We start from the raw sequence: 26,618 nt of genomic DNA, 5'->3' as shown, positions 1-26,618 counted from the left end.
CATGTCAAAGCCATGTAATCTACCTGCAGAAATGGTGCTCCCTGTTGGTCAGGACATGGGATTTCATAATCAGCCTCTTATGGCTGGAATGGTTATTGTCCGGTGTTTGAAAAGACCCAACATAACCACCACTTTTGTAGGTCCTGCCAACTTCAGGGCAGTGCCTGCCCATCAGAGAGGTTGGTATCTCTGCCAGCCGAGTAACTTATAAACAAACAAGATTTCCCCTCCCCCTGGGGTCATGCTTAGGCAGATCCCTCGCCCATCCCTTTTATATCATCCAGATTTCTTTCTTCACCCAAGTCTTCCATAAGGGGACTTAATGGATAATTGAAAAGGAAATTATTGGATATTTTAGATGGTAAAATCCCAGACTCCAGTGCCACAATATACAGTGTGTATCTTTATTTTGGGTAAGAGAAACTCAGAACTCAAAGTCAGAAGCTGTAGATTTTTTCTACTATGACTTGAGTGAAAAAGGGAAAAAAAGGTTAATATTTACTGAAACTTACAATATGCCAGATTTAGTCTGTGTTTTAATATAGATTATTTCACTTAAACCTCTCAACATCTATTAACTTTTATATTGTTATAGTTCTCATTTTACAAATGAAGAAATTAAGAAACAATCACACAATTAGTAAATGGAGCCCAGTTTTTTATTCAGGCTCTCTGGCTTCAGATTCAGAATTCTTAACCATAAAGCTTTGCAGACAATATATTCTGAGCAGAAAAAGAAAAAATAGTGCATTAAATAATTTCTTGACACTGTAAACATTTATGTAGACTCCAACATATTTGTTTGAATTATTCATATAAAATTAAATAAGTAAACCATAGGAAAATCATTACTGTATTTCTCTACCAGATAAGATTATGAATACATTCAGGAGATATTATTCTTATTCATTGTTACAACTTTCAGATGACATAAAATGACAGAAATGCTGGGATCAGATATGAAATTCTTTATTTTACATCTAGCCATTTGCCCGTGTTTTCATCTTTATACTTTAAGGTATCATGGATCTTCTGTGCTATTAGTTTCAAGTTTCTATATTATACTGTACTGAATGGAAGACATATCAATTACTTGATAATTAAAGTATGTTTTCTCTCTGAAGGCAACTGATCGAGAGGGAGATCCAATAACATATGCCATTGAGAAAGGAGATCCACAGCGAGTTTTTAATCTTTCAGAAACGTAAGTTAAAAATAATTTCTAAATTTATTTTTCTTTTTAAAATGTTAAACAGTGTACTGGTAGCAAGAGGACAGATTTCTAATCAGAGACTTTCAGCTGTTTATAGTTTTATTTTACTTTTCTTTTCTATGAGTGTTAATGAGAGCTGCGGGGGATAATTCTGAATCCAGAAATCATACCCAGGACACTGTTTATTTATTTTAAAAAATTTTACTAGGTAAAATCCACTGAGGTGGAAACAGTTCATTTGCAGGTATAACCTGGGATTAATTAGATCCCTTTAAAATTGTCAGCTACGCATAATAACAAGGATATTTCTACAAAGAGTAACTTGGCACTAAATTGTTCAAAGGGAATTTTGTAAGAAAAAGTGTAATTCAGATACATTTAAGGTGCCACCAAAGTCCATCCTTCAATTTTTGAGTAATATAGGTATACTCTAAAAAAGCTAAGATAAAAATATTTCATTCCCATTCTAAGCCCCTTTGAGGTCTATGTCCATGTCATTCTGCTCACCTCTCTGAACATATCAGAGATAATGTCAGTCTTAACTACTGAGGAAACTGACAGCAGGCATTAAAGAAGGCATTGACGTTAGCTTTGTTTCTCTTCTTCAACAGCAAAGTAGCCGCTCTGTTTTTACGTGTGGCTGGCTGTCAAAGAGATGTTCTTGCTATCTCTCTGTTGTTTTCTGTGTGGTCCTGAGTGGTTTTACTCCCTAAAAGGATGGAAATCTAAATGTAGCCCATGAGTATAAAGTGAAAAATTTGACAAATTAGCCAGGCTCTGCTTCAGTCTCAGGAACATGTGGTACACAATGCCAAATCAAGAGAACCCTGTGTGGTCACTTGATCTTGTAAGAAAAAAACACGTGCAACTTTGCATTGACGAGGGTGGTACAGCCATGAGTTTGTGTGCCTGGATACAATATTTCCCAGATTTTTAGATTTCACAGATGAATAAACTTCCATTTAAAAAATGGAGAGATTTACTATTTTGAATTTTCCCCCGTAGGTACATACTAATCATAAGTAATTATAATTTACAATCATTCTTAAAGAAAGAAAACTTTGTAAAAGGGACACTTTACAGTAATCAGGACTGTGTGGTACTGGTATAAGAATAGATGTCTGGATTACTAGGATAAACTTAAGAATCCAAAAATAACCCCTAATATTTATGGTCCATTGATTTCCAAAAAAAAAAAAAATGGCCAAGACAATCTAATTAGGAAAGAATAATCTTTTCAATAAATGAAGCTGAGACAGCATGCAAAGGAATGAAGTTGGGTCTTTACCTCACACTGTCTGTAAAAATTAACTCAAAGTGAACCACAGACCTAAATATAAGTGATTAAACTATATAATGAAGAAGAAAATACAGATGTAAATCATGATTTGGGTTAGGCAATGATTTCTTAGATATGATACAAAAAGCAAAAGTGATTAAGAAAAAGACTAATGAGTTGCACCTCATCAAAATTTGAAAAAATGTGATTCAAATGGCACCATCAAGAAAGTGAAAGACAACCCCACAGACTGAAAGAAAATATTTTAAATATATGAAGGATATGTAAAGAACTAGTATATCTCAAAAATAAGCAGATAAATAATCTAAGTAAAAATGAACAAAAATTTAAATAGACATTTCTTCGAAGATATATGAATGGCCAATAAGCATGTGGAAATATGCTCATAATCACTAGTCATTAGGGAAATCAAATTACAATCATGAAATAACCACTTCACATCCTCTTATAATAGCTATAATGAAAAACAAAGGAAATAGCATACATGGGTAAAGATGTGGAAATATCAGAATTCTCATATATTTCTGGTGGGAATGTAAAATGTACACTCTGGAAAACTATTTCTCATTTCCTCTAAATGTTAAGCATAGAGTTACCATATAACTCAGCAGTTCCACTCGTGTCTATTCAAGAGAAATGAAAATGTTATGTTCACGTAAAAAGTTGCACAGAAATGTTTATAACAGAATTATTTACAATGGCAAAATGTGGAAAACAACCCAAATGTCTGTCTACAGATGAAATGAATTAACAAAATGTGTATCCATACAGTGGAGTATTATTCAGCAATAAAGGAGAATAAGTACTGAAACATGCATGAACCTTGAAAACATACTAAATGAAAGAAATCATTCACAAAAGAACACATTTGGTTTGATCCCATTTGTATTAAATGTCCAGAATAGGCCAATCTATAGAGACAGAAAGTAGACTACTGGTTGCCTGAGGCTGGGGGCTGACAGAGAATAGGGAATGACTGCTAATGGGTACAGTGGTGAAAATATTCTAAAATTGATTGTGGTGATGGTTGAACTACTCTGAAAATATGCTAAAATTTATTGAATTGTACACTTTAAATCGGTGAATTCAATGATATGTGAATTATATGTTAATAAAACTGATAAAAATAAGAAAACAGTGAAGTTTTCACCTGCCCTGGTCTTACTTTCTCTGTTAAAGATTTCCATTCCTGTGTTTATCTGTTTTTCTCTTGATGCTGAAGGATTTTAAAACTGCTGGTTGTGAAATCTAATGAGCTACCAGTTTTATCAAAGACATTCTCACTCGTGCTGCTACCCTAGCAAGTGTTTGTCTACTACTCTCTAATTTATGCTTTTGAAACCGAACAGACACACCTAGTTGGTTACAGAGGTTCTTTAAAGTGTGAAAGATGTCAATGCAGCATCCTCTTTGTCTGAATTGACCTAAACAGACAGAAATATCCTTAAATGCAAACTTCTTCCTAGAGTAGACAGCTAGAGTAGGGCAGGACTTCCTAGAGTAGACAGCTTCCTAGAGTAGACAGCTAGAGTAGGGCAGGACTCTGTGATGATTGTATGGTCTCTGTTGATGATCATACAGGGTCCAGTACACTGCGCTCATTGCCTTTTATCTTATGGTAATTTTATTTCAGCCACTTCATTGCTGTTGTTCCCATTGATAATTATAGGCTAGGCTAGACCCTTAGCAATATATTTCAACACATTTGAAATGGGGGAAATATTGATATTTTAATCCCTTCCCTCTTTGAAACTTCTGAGATACTTGTGCAAATTTGCATCACCACTTCTATGTAAGTTTTAAGGATTTGAATAATTCAGATGCTCTCTCAAAAAATAATAGAAAAGAAATCATATTCTGTCTTATCAGATGCTTCAGTTCATATAAATAGTGATTTTGGTTACATTTTTCTTCTTAAAACAACAAAAAAAGTACTTGCTTATTGTTTACATTAAATATTATTTTATGCTATAATGCCAATTTTAACAATAATCATTACAATACCATTCATTACCTTACCTTTTTTTCCATTGAAATACAAATATACCAAAACATTTTTATAATTCTTTAAAAAATATTAGTTGTAATGAATATTCATTTCAGTGCTAGTGTGGATTTACCAAGTGTTGAATTGTTATATGCATTTTTTTTCAGTGTCATAGCTTTATTTTTTTTTAACATCTTTATTGGAGTATAATTTCTTTACAATGTTGTGTTAGTTTCTGCTGTATAACAAAGTGAATCAGCTATATGTGTATATATATCCCCATATCAACTCCCTCTTGGGTCTCCTTCCCACCCTCCCTATTCCACCCCTTTAGGTGGTCACAAAGCACCTAGCTGATCTCCCTGTGCTATGCAACTGCTTCCCACTAGCTATCTATTTTACATTTGGTAGTGTATATATGTCAATGCTACTCTCTCACTTCGTCCCAGCTTACCCTTCCCCCTCCCCACATCCGCAAGTCTATTCTTTATGTCTGTGTCTTTATTCCTGTCCTGCCCCTAGGTTCATCAGACCCTTTATTTTTTTTGATTCCATATATATGTGTTAGCATACGGTATTTGTTTTTCTCTTTCTGTCACACTGTATGACATTTTAATGAATTGGATTAGTCATATGGCCAGGAAAGAAACTTATTCTTTAAAGAAAAATGCTTGTTCCTTAAAGATCACAATCATTCATTATGTAAATCAGTTAATGTTATGTATTAAACGGCCAGATCTTTATGGTTCTGTAGTGTAATGCATTATTTTAATAACTTTTTATGTCTGTGCTAATAGTTGCATATGATTCAGCAAATATTTATTCAGCAAACATTCATTTATAAGTAAATATTTAAGCAAGATGTAGGAAATTTCCTCTGCAAGTATTATGGCAAAATATTTGTTATTTATTGCAGGAAATTGAGGAATTCTTATTGATGTCATCATTGTAGCATAAGGCATGTGATGTAACACTTAAAGGCTAAGTGCTAAACAAAAGAACCTCAGAGTTATTTCTGCCCCTTGTTAGAACTTTATTTGAAAATTTTATATCTTCACTGGCATTTTTATTTCTCTCTATGTGACTAAATTAATTTTGACACTAAATTTAAAGCTCATGTTTTTCATATCAGTTTGAGCTACACTGAAGATTAACATGTAAGAAAGATGATATGCATATTTTTCTGTAAGCTCTACTCTCAAAATATATGCTCAGATCACCCTTCTCACACAGCTGGTTCATGCCTCCATCAACTTACCTAAATGTCTACCAATATCTAACTCTTTCTATTGGTCTGTGTTTGTTAATCACTAATTACTGTTCAACATGGAATGCCATATCAAACTAGAAGCAATCATACATTTTGAGGTATATTTTACCCTCTCTAAATATCATTTTAAGGCCTGAAAAATGATGCCCAAATCAGCATGATAAATCTGCCAAAGACTCAGACACTTGTAAGTATAAATGATGTTAATCACAATCAGTAGAAGGTATTGAAAAAGATTAATGGAAGAACACAAAGCATGAAACCTGTGAGATAATCTCTTTCAGTGCATAATTATGCTGCTGCAATATTTCCTAATAAATGATGCAATTTGGGAAAATGAACACTTAAATAGAAGGTTGGTTTGTTTGGAAGTTGATACCCTCCACTACTTTTTATCTACATTGTTTAAACAACTTTTGAATACCATTTTTATGGTTTGGCAAACCAACTCATTGTATAAAAGAGCTTGATTTTGTCAATCACAATACATTTCAGGAATATAGCCTCAGTGTTTGGTGAGGGAATTCTGTGCAATATAATTAATATAATTGAGGTTAAATTCACATAGCATAAAATTAACCATTTTAAAGTCAACAATTCAGTGGCATTTAGTAGATCACAATGTTGTATGACTATCAATTCTATCTAGTTCAGGAACATCGTCATCATTCCAAAAGGAAACACAACTCGGTTAAGCAGTTACTCCCTACTTGCCCTTCCCCTCCACCACTGACAACCACCAAGTTGTGTTCTGCCTCTATGGATTTATTTATTTTGGATATTTCCTATAAATAGAATGACACAGTATGTGACCTTTTGTGTCTGGCTTTTTTCACTTAGCCTAATGTTTCAGAGTTCTTCCATGTTGAAGCATATCTCAGTACTTCTTTCCTTTTTATAACTGCATAATGTTCTGTTACATGTGTACACAGCAGTTTGTTTATCCATTCATACATTGATGGAAATTTGGGCTGTTTTTCTGTTTTGGTCATTGTGGATACTGCTAATATCCACACACATACAGACACACATAGATACATGTATTTAAGCACACACAAATATACATGTATTTAAGCACCTGTTTTCAATTCTTTTGAATGTATACCCAGAATTGGAATTGCTGGGTCACATTGTAATCATTTACTTTTTGAGGAACTGCCAAACTGTTTTCCATAGTGATTGAACCGTTTTACATTCCCACCAGCAATGTACAAGTGTTTCAGTACCTCCGTGTTTTCATCAACACATTATTTTCCCATCTGTTTTGTTAATTATTCTAGTGAGTATGAAGTACTATTTCATTGTAGCTTTGATTTGTATTCCCCTGATGACTAATGATGTTGAGCATGTTTTCATGTGCTAATTTGCCATTTGTATATCTTCTTTGGAGAAGTATCTATTCTTTGCCAATTTTTTATTGGGTTGTTTGTCTTTTTTGCTGTTGAGTTGTATGGAGTCCTTTATATATTTGGAGAACCAGACCCTTATTTAGATATATGATTTGCAAATATTTTCTCCCATTTTGTAGGTTTTTTTTTACTTTCTTGATACTGTACTTTGATGCACAAAAAAATTTTAATTTGAGGAAGATCAATATATCTATTTTTTTAAATACATTTGCTATTCTGTTTATTTATTTACTTTTTTTAAATTTATTTTATTTATTTTTGGCTGTGTTGGGTCTTTGTTGCTGTGCACGGGCTTTCTCTAGTTGTGGCGAGCGGGGGGCTACTCTTTGTTGCAGTGTGCAGGCTTCTCATTGCGGTGACTTCTCTTGTTGTGGAGCATGGGCTCTAGGCGCACGGGCTATAGTAGTTGTGGCACGCGGGCTTCAGTAGTTGTGGCTCACAGGCTCTAGAGTGCAGGCTCAGTAGTTGTAGCACATGGGCTTAGTTTCTCCGCGGCATGTGGGATCTTCCTGGACCAGGGCTGGAGCACGTGTCCCCTGCATTGTTAGGCAGATTCCTAACCACAGCACCACCAGGGAAGCCCTATTTTTCTTTGTGCTGTTCATGCTGTTGTTATCATATTTAAGAATACATTATCAAACCCCAAATCATAAAGATTTATCCCTATGCTTTTGTCTAAGAGTTTTATGGTTTCAGTACTTACATATAGATTTTTGATCCATTTTGAGTTAAATTTTGTATATGGTATGAGATAATCCAATTACGTTCTTTTGCATGTAGATCTCCAATTGCCCCAGCACTGTTCGTTGAAGAGATTATTCTTTCCCTATTGAATGATCTTGGCATTCTTGCTGAAAATCAACTGGCCACAGACGTATGGATTCATTTCTGGACTCTCAATTCTATTCACCAGTATACATGGGCACTTTTGAATGCCCTAATTTTCCAAGAAACTCTCTACCCAGTTTTTCCTGCCAGGCTTTTGGTGTTCCACTGAATGCCTCAAACATAAACTATTGCTTCAGATGGCTGCAGGTTGCTCCCTGACTTACACTGTTTTCCAGGAATACCCACTGCTTTTCCACCTTGAGTGAATTCTGAGTTAGGCAAAACGAGACAAAAACCATGTATTATTCCTTCAGGCAGCCTCCAGACCAGTTGGAATAGATAAACACAATTCTTTGTGAATAAGGATAGTTTCGCTGCCTCCAGAAACAAGGACCAGAGTGGCACACTGGGAATGTTGACCACCATCTTTAAGACTACTCTAAGCCAGAAAGGGCTGGGACAAGGACAAGTAAAAATGGAACAAATCTTTACTACAATTTTTAAGTTGCCTTTTTCTTAATTCTACCTTCATTTGGGTGCTGTCAACCTTTGACTGTTTTCCATTGTCCTATCAAAGTTGTTTCTGATTCTTCCTGCTTCTTTTGTCGATGCTTCTGTGGAGAGACCACCTCTTCAAGCTGTCTACGTCACCATTTTCACTGACATCACTCCTGTGCAATATATTTTCAATTATGTAAAATTTAAGTAGCACTATTATTGATGTTTTATCAGGAGTCATTCTTATGTATTTTTAGTATATGGACTGATAAGATTTACTGCATTTCTAAATGCAGCCTAATGTATACTGCTCTATAGCTTCCATTCAACTGGTAGCAAGAGTCCTCCTTTCCAGTTATTTCTGGAATTTTGTGGAAGGATGCTTGTGTGTACTCATAAGCTAATCTTTCAGCTATGAATACCAAAAGACAGCACCTATTTTTTCTCTCTTTTTCTATTTCCCAAATATCCTGTCTGTCTATGACATTGGCACACATCATCTTACAAGGCACACGTCATCTTAAGCAAAGAACTATTTCCATAATAATTACCAGACTATGAAAAATAAGCTATTTAGGTATAATATGGCTCTAAATTCTAATACAATATAAATTTCTAGTGATTTTCTAATTTAATATACAAGGCATAATATAGAGTCGAAGCTTAAACTGAGGAGAAAAATGGAAAACAATAACTGAATTTTCTTCTTTCTTTCATTTTACTATGGATAGATTTTCAGATTTCTTAAGTTACTTGTGAATAAGTCTCAGAAGCAATCAATGATTTACTTTTCTCTTTGAATGTCATTTTAGAATGGGGTTATCTGAACCATCTGCAGTATGGGAAGTTGATCCAAATTTGATTGTTACAAACTACTCTGGGAATTGGTTTTCAGCTATTTGGACAAAACATTTTAAAATGTACAAGGAGCAAAGTCAGTTTTTCATAGTCATACCATATGTTTAGAACTTTTTTTTTAGTCCGTATCAATAACAACAATAAAATAAAACAGAGTAACTGTGACTCTGATTTTGATTCCTTGGCATTGACTCTCTGTACTCAACTACCATATGTGGTGCGGATTGCTTAAATTCCACTATAACAACAAAAGCACTTGCATTAAAATGAAAGCCTTTTATCTATCAGAAACAAATTATGCTTTTATACTTGATAAATATTTTAATGTTTTGTTAAATTAATGTAACCTCTCCTTCACAGTAGATACTTGTTAGACCTTAATTAAAATGCCATGTACAACATCAGATTGTAATATCTAAGACATAAATGTAGAACTTGTTTTAGAGAACATAATAAGCGACCAAAGTGTTATAAAAACAAGTTACATGGGAGAATAAAAGCTTAAATATCTGAAAGTATGTATTCTAAACAGTGAAAAGGTTAAGAATTAGTATTAAAAGTATTCTAAGTATGAGAATTTTCCCAAAGCCTGTTCATCTCCCATTATACATAATACTTAAGAAATATCTAAATTTCAAGAGAATAAAAAGATGGTAAAATTGTTAGTGTATCCACAAAAGAGTTTGTTTTTATAAATTGTAAAATGAGAGAACGAATGTTCATAAAATTATATTATCTTGAAAATAATGTAAAATATGCAGCCTGAGTGCTCTTTTGAAAGCAATTATAATGTATTTAAATATGGTTATAATAGAGAATACAAAGAAATATTAAAAAACCCATAATATCTATGAAAGTTTTAATATTCCACTGTATATTTTCTAATTTTCTACAGTAAGACTCAGTTATTTTGAAATTTGGAAAGAAGAAAAATTTTAGTCTCTATAGTTTAATCAAAGATGAAATTTAGATGTTTTCATTTCCGTAGCGGTCACATATGTGACAATGAATGGGAGTGGTGATATAGATTAAAGAAATCACTTTTTTACTCAAAGCATTATGAAACTGCTAAAGATTAATGGACTCTTTTACCTTTGAAATCATCACAAACAAGATAGATATCTTTCTTCCTGTAATGAATTGAGCATAGTTTGTTTTGTTTTTTTTTCCTTGGAAGCTACAGAATCAACTCACTTATCTCATTCAGTTTGGCAATTTTTCATTATTGCTAAGAGGCTCAACAGCCTTAAAAGCCTTTTTCAATTTTCAGCATGAATCCTAGAATCGTTCATCTTAAATACTCAAGCTATGTTTGCTGAAAGGAAAAAAAAAAAGAAAAACTATCAAAAGTAGTTCACAATAGTAGAAAGACTCCCTGTGACATAATATCTTTTTCTGTCTCATTTGTTTGTTTGTTTTCTCTGTCACTAGTACTGGGATTCTAACCTTAGGGAAAGCACTGGACAGGGAAAGCACTGATCGCTACATTCTGATCGTCACTGCTAATGATGGCAGGCCAGATGGGGTGAGTACTCTCTTTGGGAAAGGGTTTTAAAAATAGTCCTAAAGAAACTGAGAGAACCTTGTAGTTTACACTCTAAAACAATTTATTACAGTCATGAATTCATGAATTAATCTCTTTTTCATTTGGAGCAACTACTTAAAATTACTCAAAGTGCTTTTTTCTCCAATGGGCTCTTTTGCGGTACCCGGGCCTCTCACTGTTGTGGCCTCTCCCATTGCGGAGCACAGGCTCCGGATGCGCAGGCTCAGCGGCCATGGCTCACGGGCCTAGCCGCTCCGCGGCATGTGGGATCTTCCCGGACCGGGGCACGAACCCCTGTCCCCTGCATCGGCAGGCGGGCTCTCAACCACTGCGCCACCAGGGAAGCCCTCCAATGGGCTCTTTTAATCAATGAACCTATATTCTGAATTTGTTATGGAGCTGCAACTTTGACTTGACAGAATAGATACGTGGAATTTGCTCTCTTACCTAATTTATGGGGAAAATGAAATCTAACTTAGTCTAAGAAGTATTTCATTGTGTCCAGCACCAGCACAGCACTGGCAGTTCTGGCAGTTTTACTATGTTGGAATCTATTTCCTTTAAAGTCACTTTTTTGAGGGTGGGGGACAGTGGAGGGAAGGGAATTTGTGCATAAATACCTTGAATCACTTAGGAAACCAAGTTGGCTGATTCTACAGGTTATTTGTAAGCGGCGCTTGGAATCTTGACTAATCCTTGATGATTGAAATGGTTTAAAAGGGCCCATAATTCTAGAGAAGATAAATTTTATTTCCTCTGTACCTAAAAATTAGTATTAAAAATAAATTGTTTAGTTATGTAGGTGTGTTTTAAAATCATTTGATTGTATTCTTCAATCTACCCATCCACAACTACCACTATTCTGATTTTTAAGCACTGTAACAATGCATTCATTAGCAGTGCTTCATTAGACTGTTTTTTTCACCATTTCTATGCCACAAAGTAGCTTTTGTCTTTAGTCTAGCGCATATGGGCCAACTAAGCACTTTTCTCTAGAAGTAATTTCAAATTCAGTATAAGTGTCTAGAAGACTCACCCAATTCAAATAGCAATATATCTCCAGTTTACTTGAAATGACTTCTTTGATCAAAAAATAGACTGGATGGGGGTATATAATGCTCTCCTCACGCTTTTTGAGGAGGATTGCTGTAGAAAATTTACCATACAAAATTGATACTAGACAGTTTTATCATCTTAATTAAAAATTAGAAAAATAGATAAGGATAATTACTTAAATTTGGTAAACAATCTGCCCATAATAAGCTACTTGCCACTTTTCAAACATTAGGTAAACAGCTATATGTGGAAAATAAAATATACAAAGCAGTTTTAGTAAATAGTGAGGCCAAGAGAAGGCACTTAGAGATTAGGCAAGTCAATAAAAATAAAATCTAAGATTACTTTCTACATATGCAATCCCCTTAATTAATATAGTGTGCCTGTATAAGATATATGTAAAGAAGTCAGTGAGAATCTCAAGAAGAAAATAATTGAGAACTTGACTTATGATGAAAGTTTAATGTGTAATTTGGCTAGGAAATAACTGAGGGGGAAAATTCTAAGGAAAAGAGGGAATTACTAAGCATGGAGTAAGGGGTATAATTAGAGTGAAGTAAAATTAATAAGGAGGTTTTAGGTCAACCATTTGAGATAGGTCACATGATGAATCAGAAATTAATGGAAGTATTATTAGCTAGCACCTTTTACCTCTGGCCTTAAACGTAAGATTTCTTAGACAACAGTAAAGATGGGAAAGAAATAGCATATTAAGCTATCTGGCATAGTTTCAGTCTACTAATTATGGCTTTGGCCACATAAAAAACTGAAAATAAGTTCTGGGCTAACATTAGTGGCTTAGTTCTTTCTAGAGCTTTTTTTTTTCTTTTTTCTTTCAGTTATTTACTTGTTAATTTCAATTCTCCTTGGCCAGGTCACTTAGCATTTCTAGTTCCCTCAATTTTTCTTTCTTTAAGAATGAATAAGGTCTCATTCAGCTTTAAAATTATGATCCTTTTAAGCAAATTTGTTTCATTTTCAAAAGTTTGTACTGAGAATGTCACTAGGGAAAGAAACATTTAGATTTCAAACAAAAGCTTCTTCAGTTAGTTTCATCATTTATATAATTTTAGGGATCGACTTATACATGTGCACATACAGTGGGGTGTTGGAGAAGAAAGTAATTACAAAATAATAATAGTCTCATATTTTGATAGCACTTTTCTTATCTAAATATTTAAACTTATGTCCTTTGTAGAATTATAGTAAAATTAACCGTTTAGCCTTAATAATCACAGGTTTTAAGAAAGGTATTTAATAAGAACACAGGTGCATGGACTTTTCTTAAATAAAAGGATTACCAGCAATTTATGTGAAACAAATTGCAAAGATATAATTTGAATATTGCAGAATAGAGTCAGTAGTTCTAATGTGTAGCCCAGAAATCTGCATTTTTAATGATAATCCAAGTGATTCTGATGCAAGTGATCTTCAGACCACTTTACAAGAAATATATAAGCTGGAAGTTATTCTCTGTGTGTTTATTACTTTACATTTCTGCCAGAGAAATGGATATTCTTTATTTCATATACTATCTCTAAGATATGGATAAATACATCTATATGGTCTATAAATTTCAGCCCCTATTAGCACAGGAATGGTGGATTTGTTATTTACTTCTTAGTTCACCTAGTGATCCAGTTCTCATCTATACCACCCAGTTACAGACCACAACCTTTGAGGACCCAGTATAGGCTGAAATCATCCCACTCCATAGTGTCAAGAATGGGAATTTTAAAGAATAGGATGGACACCAGTAAGGGAAATACAGATAGGCTGGCACGTTATGCAAGCATTTAGAAGGAAGGTCAGCAAACTCTAGCATGGCTACTCTTAGATTTTGGCTCCCAGCTGTCCATTTTAATGTCTCCTTCACCCTCAGGCAAATTGGGAACTACTGCTACTATAAAGGCACATCTTTTTACTAGCTTTAAATCTTTTTACTAGCTTTAACTCTAACACAACTTTTAAAGAAATAACATTTGTTAAACTGATTTTTGTTATTAAAGCAATGTAGCTCTCTTAGAGAAAATTTGGAAAATATATAAAAGTTAAAAGGAGAAAATAACATGACTTGTACTTCATCTAATCAGATGACATTTAAATTTATACATATCCATATATATCTACACACAAGCGTATGTTGATGTGCATGCATTCTTTAAACTAAATGATTTCATGGAGAGATGCACACAGAAGAGTGCACAAACCATAACTGTGCAGCTTAATGAATTTTCACATAGTGAAAATACTTGTATGATCACTATTCAGAACAAGAAACAGAAATTAATTAGCACTCCAGAAGCCCAGCCTTACAATCATGCCAGTTTCTACTCTACCTTCTTCACAAAAGTCATCCCTATCCTGACTTCTATCACAATGGAGTATTTCTGCCAATCTTTGAAATTTATATATTTGGAATCATGTAGTGTGTACTGTGTTGTGTCTGACTTCGTACACTCAGCCTTACATTCATGAAATTCATTGAGGTGAATGTAGTCTGTACATTCTTAGTATCACATGTTATTCCATTATGTGCAAAAAACACAATCTATTATATAAACATCTACTATTGGTGGGCATTCAGGTTGTTTCCCGGCTTTGACTAAACAACACTGTTCTGCTTGTCTTTGACATTTCTTTAAATAAAATTTTATTGGGAGTTTTAAATACAGAAATATATACAAATCATACTGAATAGCTGTATAAATTTTCACAAAATAAGCCCATCAATGTAGCTAGTACACAAATAAAGAAATAAGCCATTATCAATACCCAAGAATTCTCTGCTATGCCTGGTAATATTTTTAATGACCACTAGACATTATATATGAAAAATTATAAAGGCTTGGAATAAAATTATATTGCTCAAAAGAAGATTTAATATATGTCTGTTAAAATAAGGACAGATCACCTTAATCCAACCAAAATTTGACTATTGAGTTTTTTTTTTTCTTTTTTCTTTTGTGGTACGCGGGCCTCTCACTGTTGTGGCCTCTCCCGTTGCGGAGCACAGGCTCTGGACACGCAGGCTTAGCGGCCATGGCTCACGGGCCTAGCCACTCTGCGGCATATGGGATCTTCCCAGACCAGGGGACGAACCCATGTCCCCTGCATTGGCAGTCGGACTCTCAACCACTGCGCCACCAGGGAAGCCCTTGACTATTGAGTTTTAATCTGAGTAAGGCCTGGTCTAGACCTTATGCAGCATTACTCATAGAGTATAGAACTTCAGTGATCCCAAGAAAGCATGTGCTATATTCAGTCTTTGATTAGACAGAGCAGTTTCCAGCTTGTGTCACGTATGAAGATGTTCCTTGATTTTGCAACAGAAAGGATGGGGTGTTTACCAGGACTTCTCCTCCTTAGTAGCTAGGAAGTCCAGTTTTTGACCCCTCGGGCCCATGAACGCTGCAAAATTTCTTCAGGTTCACTTCCTCTAAGTCACTTCTTTATGCTCAGCTTTTTAGCCTCTCACCCCATGTCACTTATAGATTAGGACAAATCCTGTTTGTCTTTTTTAAAAAGAAAGTTAAGTAATTCTCTCATGACGGTACCATCCTGCTTTTCCTCCTACTTTTTATTTGCATGTTATTAAATATTTAATATCATAGCATAATGGATTTTTCATTTTCCAGCCAAGAATACTTTTGTTCTCTAATTTTCTCTGAACCTTCTGTGATCTGCCCCTCACTGTGACAGAGCTGGGTGGAGGGCATGTGCTGTACTCAGGCTTTGATTAGACAGAGCATTTTCCAGCTTGAGTCATGTATGAAGACGTTCCTTGATTATGCAAAAGTCATTGACCTACATTATGTTCTCGAGTTGCAGCAGGCTAGGGATTTTACCTTTTAACCAGGTAGCACGTACTACTGGTAGGATTACCCACTTACCATTTCCTTAAGCTGTATAACCAAAAGGTTGTGTGTGTGTGTGTGTGTGTGTGTGTGTGTGTGTGTGTGTGTGTGTGTTTTATGATTAGTGGTGTATGGTCCTCAAACTCTTGGTTTAGATGTGAACCTAGAAAATTACTAATATATTATTTTCTGGTAGTATTTGCTTACCTGAAAATACCCATTTGACATACCACGCTATTTTATAGTGTGCTAGTTATATTTTTAAACAGTACAACATATAAGTGGTAAAAACTGCAGAAATGTTACATTTCAGAGAAAAAGGGGTACAAGTGTCTATAAACAAAAACCTACCACCCACAAAATGTGAACAAGATAAAGGTAAAACACTTTCTAAAAGTAAGCCTCCAGGAAATATTTGACATTTTCAAGAAGATGTTTGCCCTTTAATATCATTTGTTTTTTCCATCTGTTTTTTGAGGTGTTTGAAAATTGCGAGATTCCTCTTTTTTTTTCTTGTCTTTTTTGGAAAGCTAAGGAATAGGAATAGTAATGAGATGACTTTCAGATAGACAAATGCCAGTATGACTAATTAACTGACATCGAAATAAAAATAACTCCTCTCACATCTAATCCCCCCCCCTATTTTTTTTTTCTTTAAGACCTCAACTGCCACGGTAAATGTGGTGGTGACAGATGTCAATGACAATGATCCAGTGTTTGATCCCTATCTGCTCAGAAATCTATCAGTGGTGGAAGAAGAAGCCAATGCGTTTGTGGGTCGAATATGGGTAAGTGGAGTATTTATGTGTATCTTAAATGTATTTTTTAAAAGTGAGTAATTTTCTTACCTTTTAATTTGAAAAGAGATTTAGCTAATGCCATGTGTTAAATGATAAAGCATCAGAATTATCTGAAAGCAATAAGCAAAATCACTTGGGTATAAGACAAGATGGTAATAAAGTGCATTCATTGTTGATCACTGTGCTGGATAACCTTCAAGATTTTTTTTTTTTATAAATCATATTGTGTCCATATGGATTTAAGTTAAGTTCGTTGATTTATATTTTATGACCATTGTATAATTTAAACACTGATTCATTTGAGAGCATTATTTTCTTATTTAATATATATTTTTACTTTCTGGAATTACAATAAAATAATTTTAGAGAAGTATGTAATTATCTATACCATTAAGCATAAATTTGGAAACACATACCTCAAAACACAAATGCTTAGGTGTAATGTCATTTGCTTGTGTAAACATATCTTTAGCATCTCCTGTGTACCTTATATTTCAGTTGCATCCCTGTCCAACATACTCAACATTCATTTCTAGGCATGCTCTCTTAATTCCTAACTGGAAATATTAGCCAGTTTCTGTTACTCTTTTCATGAATAATCCCATTTTTCTTAAATCAGAGACAATACTTTTTTCAATTAGGCCATGCCTGGTCTTGAACATAGTGGTCTAGAAACCATAAGATGAGGGAAATTTTTGAGGAATGTACATATATCTTGAAGTGTTGACCTCAGATGATGCATCTATGTGGCCTCCAGGCAAGGAAAGAATCCTCCAGCAAGAGTGAGTCAACCTGGTACCTCAAGTCCAGGTTTCAGGGTCCTACATCTTTCCTGTTAAGGCCTGGAATTTTAAATAAGAGGTGCTTTGCAGTAAATCTTCTCTACAATTCAACTACTATTACAATCAAACAAAGGGTCTGTTTTTCAGTTCAATCCTCTCTCTGGCTTTAAAAGAGGAGGGTTTCTTTAAATGCTGTCAGCGAGACCCCTCTGACTTGAGCTTGAGCTCATCAGTTTTTTTCCTGAGAGCACTGACAATACTTGCAACAACTGTTAACTCTATAGTCATTGTCATTATCATTGTCACTATCTTTCTCAAATCCTGGAGAAATTGATAAAATATACATCCCCTTATACCTTTTTAGCATCCCAATTCACCACAAGAGAGAGTCTTGTAATTATTCTGTTACAACATGCCAAGTGGTCTTGATGCCATGTGGCCAGCAAGACATTCAACTCCAGAACCCCACACAGTACCTCTGGTATCAAAAGTTTTACTGTAGATTCTACAAGAAAAAACCTGGCGACAAAAGAGTCAGGTATAAATAGTTTTTCTGGGAAGTTAAAGTAATACTAATAGGGAAGTGAGGAAGTGATGCAGAGAAGAGAAGGCAGACAATAAAGGGATTGCAGTTAACCAGCTGTCCTTAAGAGAAGTGGAGCTTAATCTGAAGGGCAAATTCTGGGAAGTGACACAAAATACATTCCCCAGAATTAATGATCCTGAAAAGTGATGGAACTGGTAAATTCACACACTAACACCTGAGAGTTCTTGGTCAGCGATGCTGTGGCTGAGGGCACATTCTCAGCACTTCCTACCTCCAAGCAAGCATCCAGCTCTCTGCAATTCTGATATAAGGGCTTTCAGTGAGACTGCAGTTACTAGCAGTTGGAAGTTGGCCAGAAACTATACATGCTCTGAGGGACATGCATGGGGCACTGACAGTTTCTGTTACACCAAGCAAAGAAGGTGATTAAATCTGTAAGAGGGGCATGTTCTGAAAACAGAGAAAGGGGGCAATGTTGAAGCTGATTCATGAAGTATGAATACTGGTGAGAAGGAAGTTGAAAGGGGTTAGAAACTGTCTAAGGAAAGTTGATTGCATGGATAAAAGCATAGACAAATGACAGCATGTGACATGTCATAATTACATTAAATAAGATGTGCCACATCATAAATGTTTCTCTTTGTAGAAGGTGCTGGGGGGACCTTTAGAGGGTCTGAGGTGCTGGTATCATTAGATTTTTATTTTATAAAGATTGCTGCTAAGTAGATTGTAATGGAAGATTATAAATCCAGAAAGCTGAATTAGAAGGCAATTATAATAGCCCAGCTGAAATCCATGGCTGTACATTCCAAACCAGTCTAACAGCTCTCCCCTTTCGCCGTGGGTGTGTTTTTGTTATTAATTTTGAGGTGTACCTTTGAACACTGGGATCTCTGAAACTACTAGGTCTGTAGAACTATACTTGTGAAGGTAACTTGCTTGCAGCTTTAACAATTAGAAACTCTTCCCAAATAAAACTTGTTTTCGGAAAAAAAAAAAACTTGAACTAATGTAATAGTTTAATCATAATGATAGTTAAATTATATTACAGTTGTCACTCTAGGATGCCACTTTGATGACAACTGAAAATTATTTTAATTATATCTATCAAGTATTCAGATAAAATAAAGAGGTATTGGAAATTTAGGAAAATTATCTTTCCCATTTCTTTTAATTTACTTAGCATTGGAGACATAAAACCCATAGGGAATATGCAGGTCATAACACATACATAGACATTAGCATGCTAATTGAGTTTTAGTTTTATTTTTCCTTTCTCTTAACCTATCTTTGCCACTTTTCCTAGTGATTCTTTGTCTTTGAAAGAATTACAGCATTAACTTTTATTTATTGTCTGCTGGTGCTTAAATTTGATGAGAAACATTCTCTATAATTTCTCAGCATTAAAAATTGAAATATAGACGTTAGCACTCACAGTTTGATAAAGGAATAATTGTCCTGGTCTTTAGGCAATAACATGTTTTCATAAAAACCAAAATGAGTTTGAAAGTACAAAGGAGAAGGAAAACATCCGAAGCAGTCGCATCCCACTGATTCAGCACAGTTCCAGTTCATAGAATGGAAGTTCGATGCATCACAATGGTCTCCTATTGCTACCTAATGATAACTATATAATACATTAATTTCACTAAATGACTCATGCTCTACTTATAAAATTTAATTTTAACTGTCACCAAAAGCTATTAAGACACACTTAAAACCAAAATATGTATGGTTAGTTGTTGTATTCAATTTGAGTTACCAACTTCGCGTTTTTGTTCTAATGATGTTTTAGTACAAGTAAACCAATATTTGAATTCAAATGCTGAAGGAACCGTGTATTTCCTTTTTATTTATTAAGGTAGTGTTGTAGTATCAAACTTTACTTACTAGGTAATACTTCTGAAGCAATATTTCTGGATTATACAGAGCCAAAAGTTTTATTAGCATATTAAAAATGAACTTAAAAAAATTTGAAGTATAGTTGATTTACAATGTTGCGTTAGTTTCAGGTATACAGTAAAGTGATATGGTTATGCATATATATATTCTCAGATTATTTTTGTAATACGGGCAGAGTGGGCACACAGCCATTAGTATTATATATGACCATTAACACGTGACCCTTCGCGTGGTTAGAGGTCCCGCTCAGTCAGCCTCGTTGTGGTCTTCTGGGCAGAATGCGGTGAGAGGCAGTTGGAGGCCTTCTCCCCAGGGCCCTCCAGGCCCTGCAGCCTTAGGCCACTGGGTGAGCTGGGGGCCCAGGGACAGGCTGAGGGCTGTGTCCTGCAGAGCTCCAGAGCCCTCGCCAGGGCCGCCCACTGGCCAGGCCCAGGCCTTGAAGCAGCTGCGAACCTCTCCCCCACCCCGGCTTTCGTGACATAATGGTGGCAGCGGTCTCCATGGGCCATAGTCTGTGGAGGCCTCAGCAACTGGACTACATGGACACTGCCACTAAGGTAGCAGCTTCAACTAGCTTCAGTCTCTCCATTCAAATTCAAAAATTGGTACAGCTTAGTTCAGTTGTCTACCCCTAGGAGGTGGCCAGAGGTCAGGGTTCAATAACATTTTCCCTTATAGTTTATTACAAAATATTGGGTATAGTTCCCTGTGCTATACAGTAGGTCCTTGTTGGTTATCTATTTTAGATATAATAGTGTGTTTATGTTAATCCCGAACCCCTAATTTATCTGCCCCCCTTTTCCCTTTGGTAACTATAGCTTGTTTTCTATGTCTATGGATCTGTTTCTGTTTTGTAAGATATCATATATTTGTCGTTCTCTGCCTTACTGCACTTAGTGTGATCATCTCTAGGTCCATCCATATTGCTGCAAATGGCATTATTTCATTCTTTTTTATGGTTGAGTAATAGTCTGGCTAAACTTGTTTTTTAATGTAGAAGTTACTATACACAGATATAGTATACCACACTTAAATTTGAGAATCTTTTCCATATTCTCAAAACACAAGCAGTAGCAGTATAGTTGGGGGAAAGATGTATATAGAATAAAATCTAGCAAACACAGTAAGAATAGATTGTGTCTCTATGTCAAATGTCAAATGTGTCATACTGATTATTTACTAAAAGGAATGAAAAACACCACAGAGGACTAAGGTGGCTCTGTCAGGATTCATGGGGAAAATGTATCATCTTCAGTAACTTAACAAATTAGTAAAATTCTAGGTTAAAAAAAAAAAAAAAAGAAATAGATATACCAGGTGGATGTGATGCAAGACATAATTGAGCCGAAAAGGCAATTTGAGAAAAAGTCAATTGTCTGTCAATTATGGAAGATTTGCTTAGAGAAGTTCTAGAAAATTGGTTAATACATGTTGAGTTCAGATGGGGAAGGCCAGGAAGGCCTAATGAAATAGCCACTAATAAAAAGACTTTACTTGTCAGTGTAATGTTTTGTTCAGTACCCTTCACAGTATTTCACAGGAGATAAAAAATCATGATGTGATTTTTTCAATATGGTGTGTGTCATTTTCATTTGTTTTCTCAACTAATGTCTCATAGATTCAATCTTGAGTCTGGGTTGGAGAGTGAGGAGAAGATAAAGGAAGATCTTTTAATAAACACAGTCTTAGATACAGGGTCACAAGAGAACTTCTTTGTACTTTCTAACAGAGTCTAGCTTATCAAGGAGAATGAGAGGGCATTTTTACTTAGGCACACTTGCTGCTGTAGGTGCTTCAGCGCATCACTCTGTGTGCACGTTTCAGGTCAGTGGATACTGAAGGAAGAGCAGCAGAGAGAAACCTTGGAGCTCATATCAAAGGTGTCTAGCCTTCACGATAGCATCTCTTGGAGGAGTTTCTTAGGGGCCAGAATACTTTTTCAGTTCTTCATCTCAGTTTTCAGAGTATCCCTGGGCATGCATGCGTGCACAGATTCATCAGAGAAGGCATATTTGGAAACAACACTGCCTGTTAAGGTTAAAACAGGTTCTTAGCATTATATACAATACAGAATGAACCTCTTCCCAGCAAACTTCCAATTAATACCTTGTAGAATTTCTTATGCTGAACTGACTTCTTTTAGCTCTAAGTAACAAAAATAGAGCTCTGAGTCAACAAAATGTTCTTCTAGTTCTAAAACAAGACAGACTGAATTTATTTAACCTGAAACAGAAATGTATTCCCATTGTGAGATCTGCATGCTAAATCTCAGCTGAGATGAAGTGGTAGTGATTCAGTTTTAAACCCTTAAAGCAGTTTTAAAATCATTAGTAAACTGCAGTGTTTAGAAGGGTAGTGATGGTGCCATTTTAAAAAGAAATTGATATCTCCTTCAACTATACAATTTAATATTAAACAAAATAAATCTGAGCCTCAGTGGTCTGTCTCTGATTAACGTAGTTGTCGTCTCCCTGTGTGGGGTTCTAAAAATGAAATGAAGGTGGGGAGCTTTACGGTGTTTTATTTAGCTTTTGTAGCTCAGCATGATGTTCAACAGTGCCTAAAACTATAATACTACTTTTTTAAGTGGGCCACAAGTGTGGATTTTTATGGGTTCTCTTGTCAAATCAAACTATATAATGCAAAAACTGTGCTCAGTCAAGTAAAGAAACCTACACAATTTGAAAACTTAATGATGTCCATTTTAATGCTGCTACCTAAAAATATTTATAATGGAGATTTATCTATTGCTTGTGAGTATTTTTGAAGCTTGGTGATCTTTCAGATACTCAATTAGTGGTTTATAAATAGATTAGAAAATTTTATGCATATATTTTTATAATATTTACTTGGGATATATCCTTTCGCCAGTTTTTAGTCTTACTATCAGCTATTATAATAGATACATGTACGTGTGCATATGTGTGCGTGTGTATAAATATTCACAGTTGTATAATCCCAGATGCATAATGAATGATATCCATCCTCAACCCCGTAGTAACTCATGACCTCTTTATTGCTAAATGTCATCTTTATCTGAATAACCTCACTGCTGCATTTGAGATGGATCTCACACTCTCCTTTATGAGACTCTACTACCTGTTTGCTCCTGGTTTTCATGTTTAAGCATGTCTGATTCTTTCTGTCTTCCCTTTATCTGTTTCTTCATAAACCTTCTTTAAAAAATATTGTATTGGTCCTTTTCCTCCTAGTTCTATTGAGGTAAAACTGGCATACAAAAAGGGACAGATAATTAATGTATGCGATTTGGTGACTTTCAGTTGGGAAATATACATGTACACTTGTGTTACCATCACCACAATCAGGGTAATAACCATATTCATCACCTCCAAAACAAACTCTGGATATTGGAACTGTCTTCTCATTTGTTTTAATTCTACACATTTTGGGGGGAAATTCCACAGACATTAAAAACCACTGTTTTAATTACAGTTGGATGCTGATGTCTTCCACAGCTATATCTATAACTGCTTCTGCTCCTTCAGCCTACAGCCTCAAATAGACATTTATCTGTAAAACAAACCCGCCTGAATGTCCTAGAGGCACCTCAAATTCAACATGTTTAAGATTGAACCCTTATTTTCATCTTCCTCAGAAGGGGCTTCTTCTCCTGAATTCTGCCTCTCAGTTTATTATTCCCAAGCCAAACTGGAGAGGCATCTCAGTCTTCTCTTTCTCCCTCACTGTCCGTGTCCAGTCAATCACCAATCTTGATAATTTTACATGCTTCAAATAGTTTTCAAATTTTCTCCTCTCTCCAAAACAACAACAGTCAGGCTCTCATTATATGTCTCCTGACCTATTGTTACAACCTCCTAATACATTATCCTGTCATTAATCTTAACAAACCTCATACTTATCCTTAATGTAACTCCTGGGGATGTCTCTAACAAACATAGTTCAGTAGTAGAAAGTAACCCTCAATGCAGCAACCAAGGCACACTTCCCATTACTGCTTTTACAACTTCACCTCCAGGAACACTAACCTGCTTGAGATTACTAATGCATGTTCTCAGAACTCTCCCATGTCTGTTTGCCTCTGCTCATGCCCTCTGCCCTCATTTCTTCATTCTCCATTTTTTATTTAGATAGCTCATCCTTGAAAATTTTAGTCAAACATAATCTTTTCCAGAAAAGCTTTTTCTGAACTTTCCTATGTCCTAAATGGCCCATCTCACACTGTGCACAACTTTTTGGTAGTGCTTATCAAAGTCTATTGAAAGTTTCCATTTACTCAAATTTCTTGAAAGCAGAGACTGTGTCATATTGATCCTAGAAACCTTACTACCCAGCCCAATATTTGGGTCTTATAAGATGCTAAATTAAACTAGACCTAATGGATTAAAATGATCTGAAAGTACATTTTTCCACTGAAGATTCATGAACGTTGTAGAAAGAGAAATATATGTCAACAACTAAAATACCTGTTTGGCTTACCTCACACACATACGTGCAAGTAAATAAGTAGTCTTGATAAATGGAGAAAAACTGTTGACACTGGAAATCTCTCTACTTTTAGAATTGCCACATGTAGAATAGTATATATAGGGTTGATTTAAAAAGCAGTATTGGAGACCTTCAAGATGGCGGAAGAGTAAGACGTGGAGATCACCTTCCTCCCCACAGATACATCAGAAATACATCTACATGTGGAACAACCCCTACAGAACACCTACTGAAGGCTGGCAGAAGACCTCAGACTTCCCAAAAGGCAAGAAACTCCCCATGTACCTGGGTAGGTACAAAAGAAAAAAGACAAAAGGATAGAGACAGCACCTGCACCAGTGGGAGGGAGCTGTGAAAGAGGGAAGTTTTCCACACACTAGGAAGCCCCTTCGCGGGCGGAAATGGTGGGTGGCGGGCACCCTGAGAGGCTTGTCTGCTCCCCTCCAGGTCGGGTGGGGGCTGGGAGCTGAGGCTCAGGCTTCGGAGGTCAGATCCCAGGGAGAGGACTGGGGTTGGCTGCGTGAACACAGCCTGAATGGGGCTAGTGCACAACAGCTAGCAGGGAGGGAGTCCGGGAAAATGTCTGAAACTCCCTATGAGGCAAGAGACTTTTTCTTGCCTCTTTGTTTTGTGGTGCGCGAGGAGAGGGGATTAAGAGCTCTGCTTAAAGGAGCTCCAGAGATGGGCGCAAGTCGCGGCTAACAGCGCAGACCCCAGAGATGGGCATGAGATGCTAAGGCTGCTGCTGCCGCCACCAAGAAGACTGTGTGCAAGTACAGGTCACTATCCATGCCTCCCCTCCAGGGAACCTGTGCAGCGCGCCACTGCCAGGGACCCGTGATCCAGGGACAACTTCCCCGAGAGAACACAAGGCGCGCCTCAGGCTGGTGCAATGTCATGCGGGCCTGTGCCGTCGCAGTCACGCCCCTCATCTGTACCCCTCCGTCCCTGCGGCCTGAGTGAGCCAGAGCCGCCAAATCAGCTGCTCCTTTAACCCTGTCCTGTCTGAGCGAGGAACAGACGCCCTGTGGCGACCTACATGCAGAGGCAGGGCCAAATCCAAAGCTGAACCCCGGGAGCTGTGCGAACAAAGAAGAGAAAGGGAAATCTCTCCCAGCAGCATCAGGAACAGCAGATACAATCTCCACAATCAACTTGATGTTCCCTGCATCTGTGGAATACCTGAATAGACAACGAATCATCCCAAATTGAGGTGGTGGACTTTAGGAGCAACGATATATATATATTTTTCCTTTTTCCCTTTTGTGAGTGTGTATGTGTATGCTTGTGTGTGTGATTCTGTCTGTATAGCTTTGCTTTTACCATTTGTCCTAGGCTTCTGTCGGGTTTTTTGGGGTTTTTTTTAGTATACTTTTTAGTGCTTATTTTCATTGGTGGATTTGTTTTTTGGTTTGGTTGCTCTCTTCTTTCTGTATTTTTTTTTTTTTTTTTTGTGGTACACGGGCCCCTCACTGTTGTGGCCTCTCCCGTTGTGGAGCACAGGCTCCGGACGCGCAGGCTCAGTGGCCATGGCTCATGGGCGCAGCTGCTCCACGGCATGTGGGATCTTCCCGGACGGGGGCACGAACCCGTGTTCCCTGCATCGGCAGGCGGACTCTCAACCACTGCGCCACCAGGGAAGCCCTATATTTCTTTTTTTTAATTTGTTCATTTTTAATAATTATTTTTTATTTTAAAAACTTTATTTTATTTCATTTATTTATTTTTCTTTCTTTCTTTCTTTTCTTCTCCCTTTTATTCTGAGCTATGTGGATGACAGGGTCTTGGTGCTCCGGCTGGGTGTCAGGCCTGTGCCTATGAGGTGGGAGAGTCGAGTTCAGGACATTGGTCCACCAGAGACCTCCCAGCTCCATGTAATATCAAACGGCAAAAATCTCCCAGAGATCTCCATCTCAACGCCAAGACCTAGCTCCACTCAACAACCAGCAAGCTACAGTGCTGGACACCCTATGCCAAACAACTATCAAGACAGGAACACACCACCACCCATTAGCAGAGAGGCTGCCGAAAATCATAATAAGGTCACAGACACCCCAAAATACACCACCAGATGAGAACATGAACACCAGAAAGACAAGATCCAGCCTAGAACACAGGCACTAGTCCCCTCCACAAGGAAGCCTACACAATGCACTGAAACAAACTTAGCCACTGGGGGCAGACACCAAAAACAACAGAAACTATGAACCTGCAGCCTGAGAAAAGGAGACCCCCAAACACAGTAAGTTAAGAAAAATGAGAAGACAGAGAAACATACAGCAGATGAAGGAGCAAGGT

General features: G+C 36.4%; 1 protein-coding gene across 17 annotated transcripts in view; it reads left to right on the top strand.

The window, feature by feature from the left end:
• The window catches only part of PCDH15 (protocadherin related 15), a 724,552-nt gene that overhangs the window by 484,645 nt on the left and 213,289 nt on the right, over positions 1 to 26,618 (top strand). For 16 of the 17 annotated variants that reach the window (XM_060034587.1, XM_060034586.1, XM_060034585.1 and 13 more), the window contains 3 exons: positions 1,125 to 1,204; positions 10,795 to 10,888; positions 16,482 to 16,610. In XM_060034587.1, the coding sequence (XP_059890570.1) occupies positions 1,125 to 1,204; positions 10,795 to 10,888; positions 16,482 to 16,610 (303 nt within the window). The remainder of the gene's footprint in view (positions 1 to 1,124; positions 1,205 to 10,794; positions 10,889 to 16,481; positions 16,611 to 26,618) is intronic. The other variant, XM_060034582.1, reaches the window with a different exon arrangement.

The sequence above is a fragment of the Delphinus delphis genome, chromosome 16 (genome assembly GCF_949987515.2).
Source record: "Delphinus delphis chromosome 16, mDelDel1.2, whole genome shotgun sequence".
Classification (NCBI taxonomy): Eukaryota; Metazoa; Chordata; class Mammalia; order Artiodactyla; family Delphinidae; genus Delphinus; species Delphinus delphis.
This window is presented reverse-complemented; position numbering and strand designations above follow the sequence as displayed.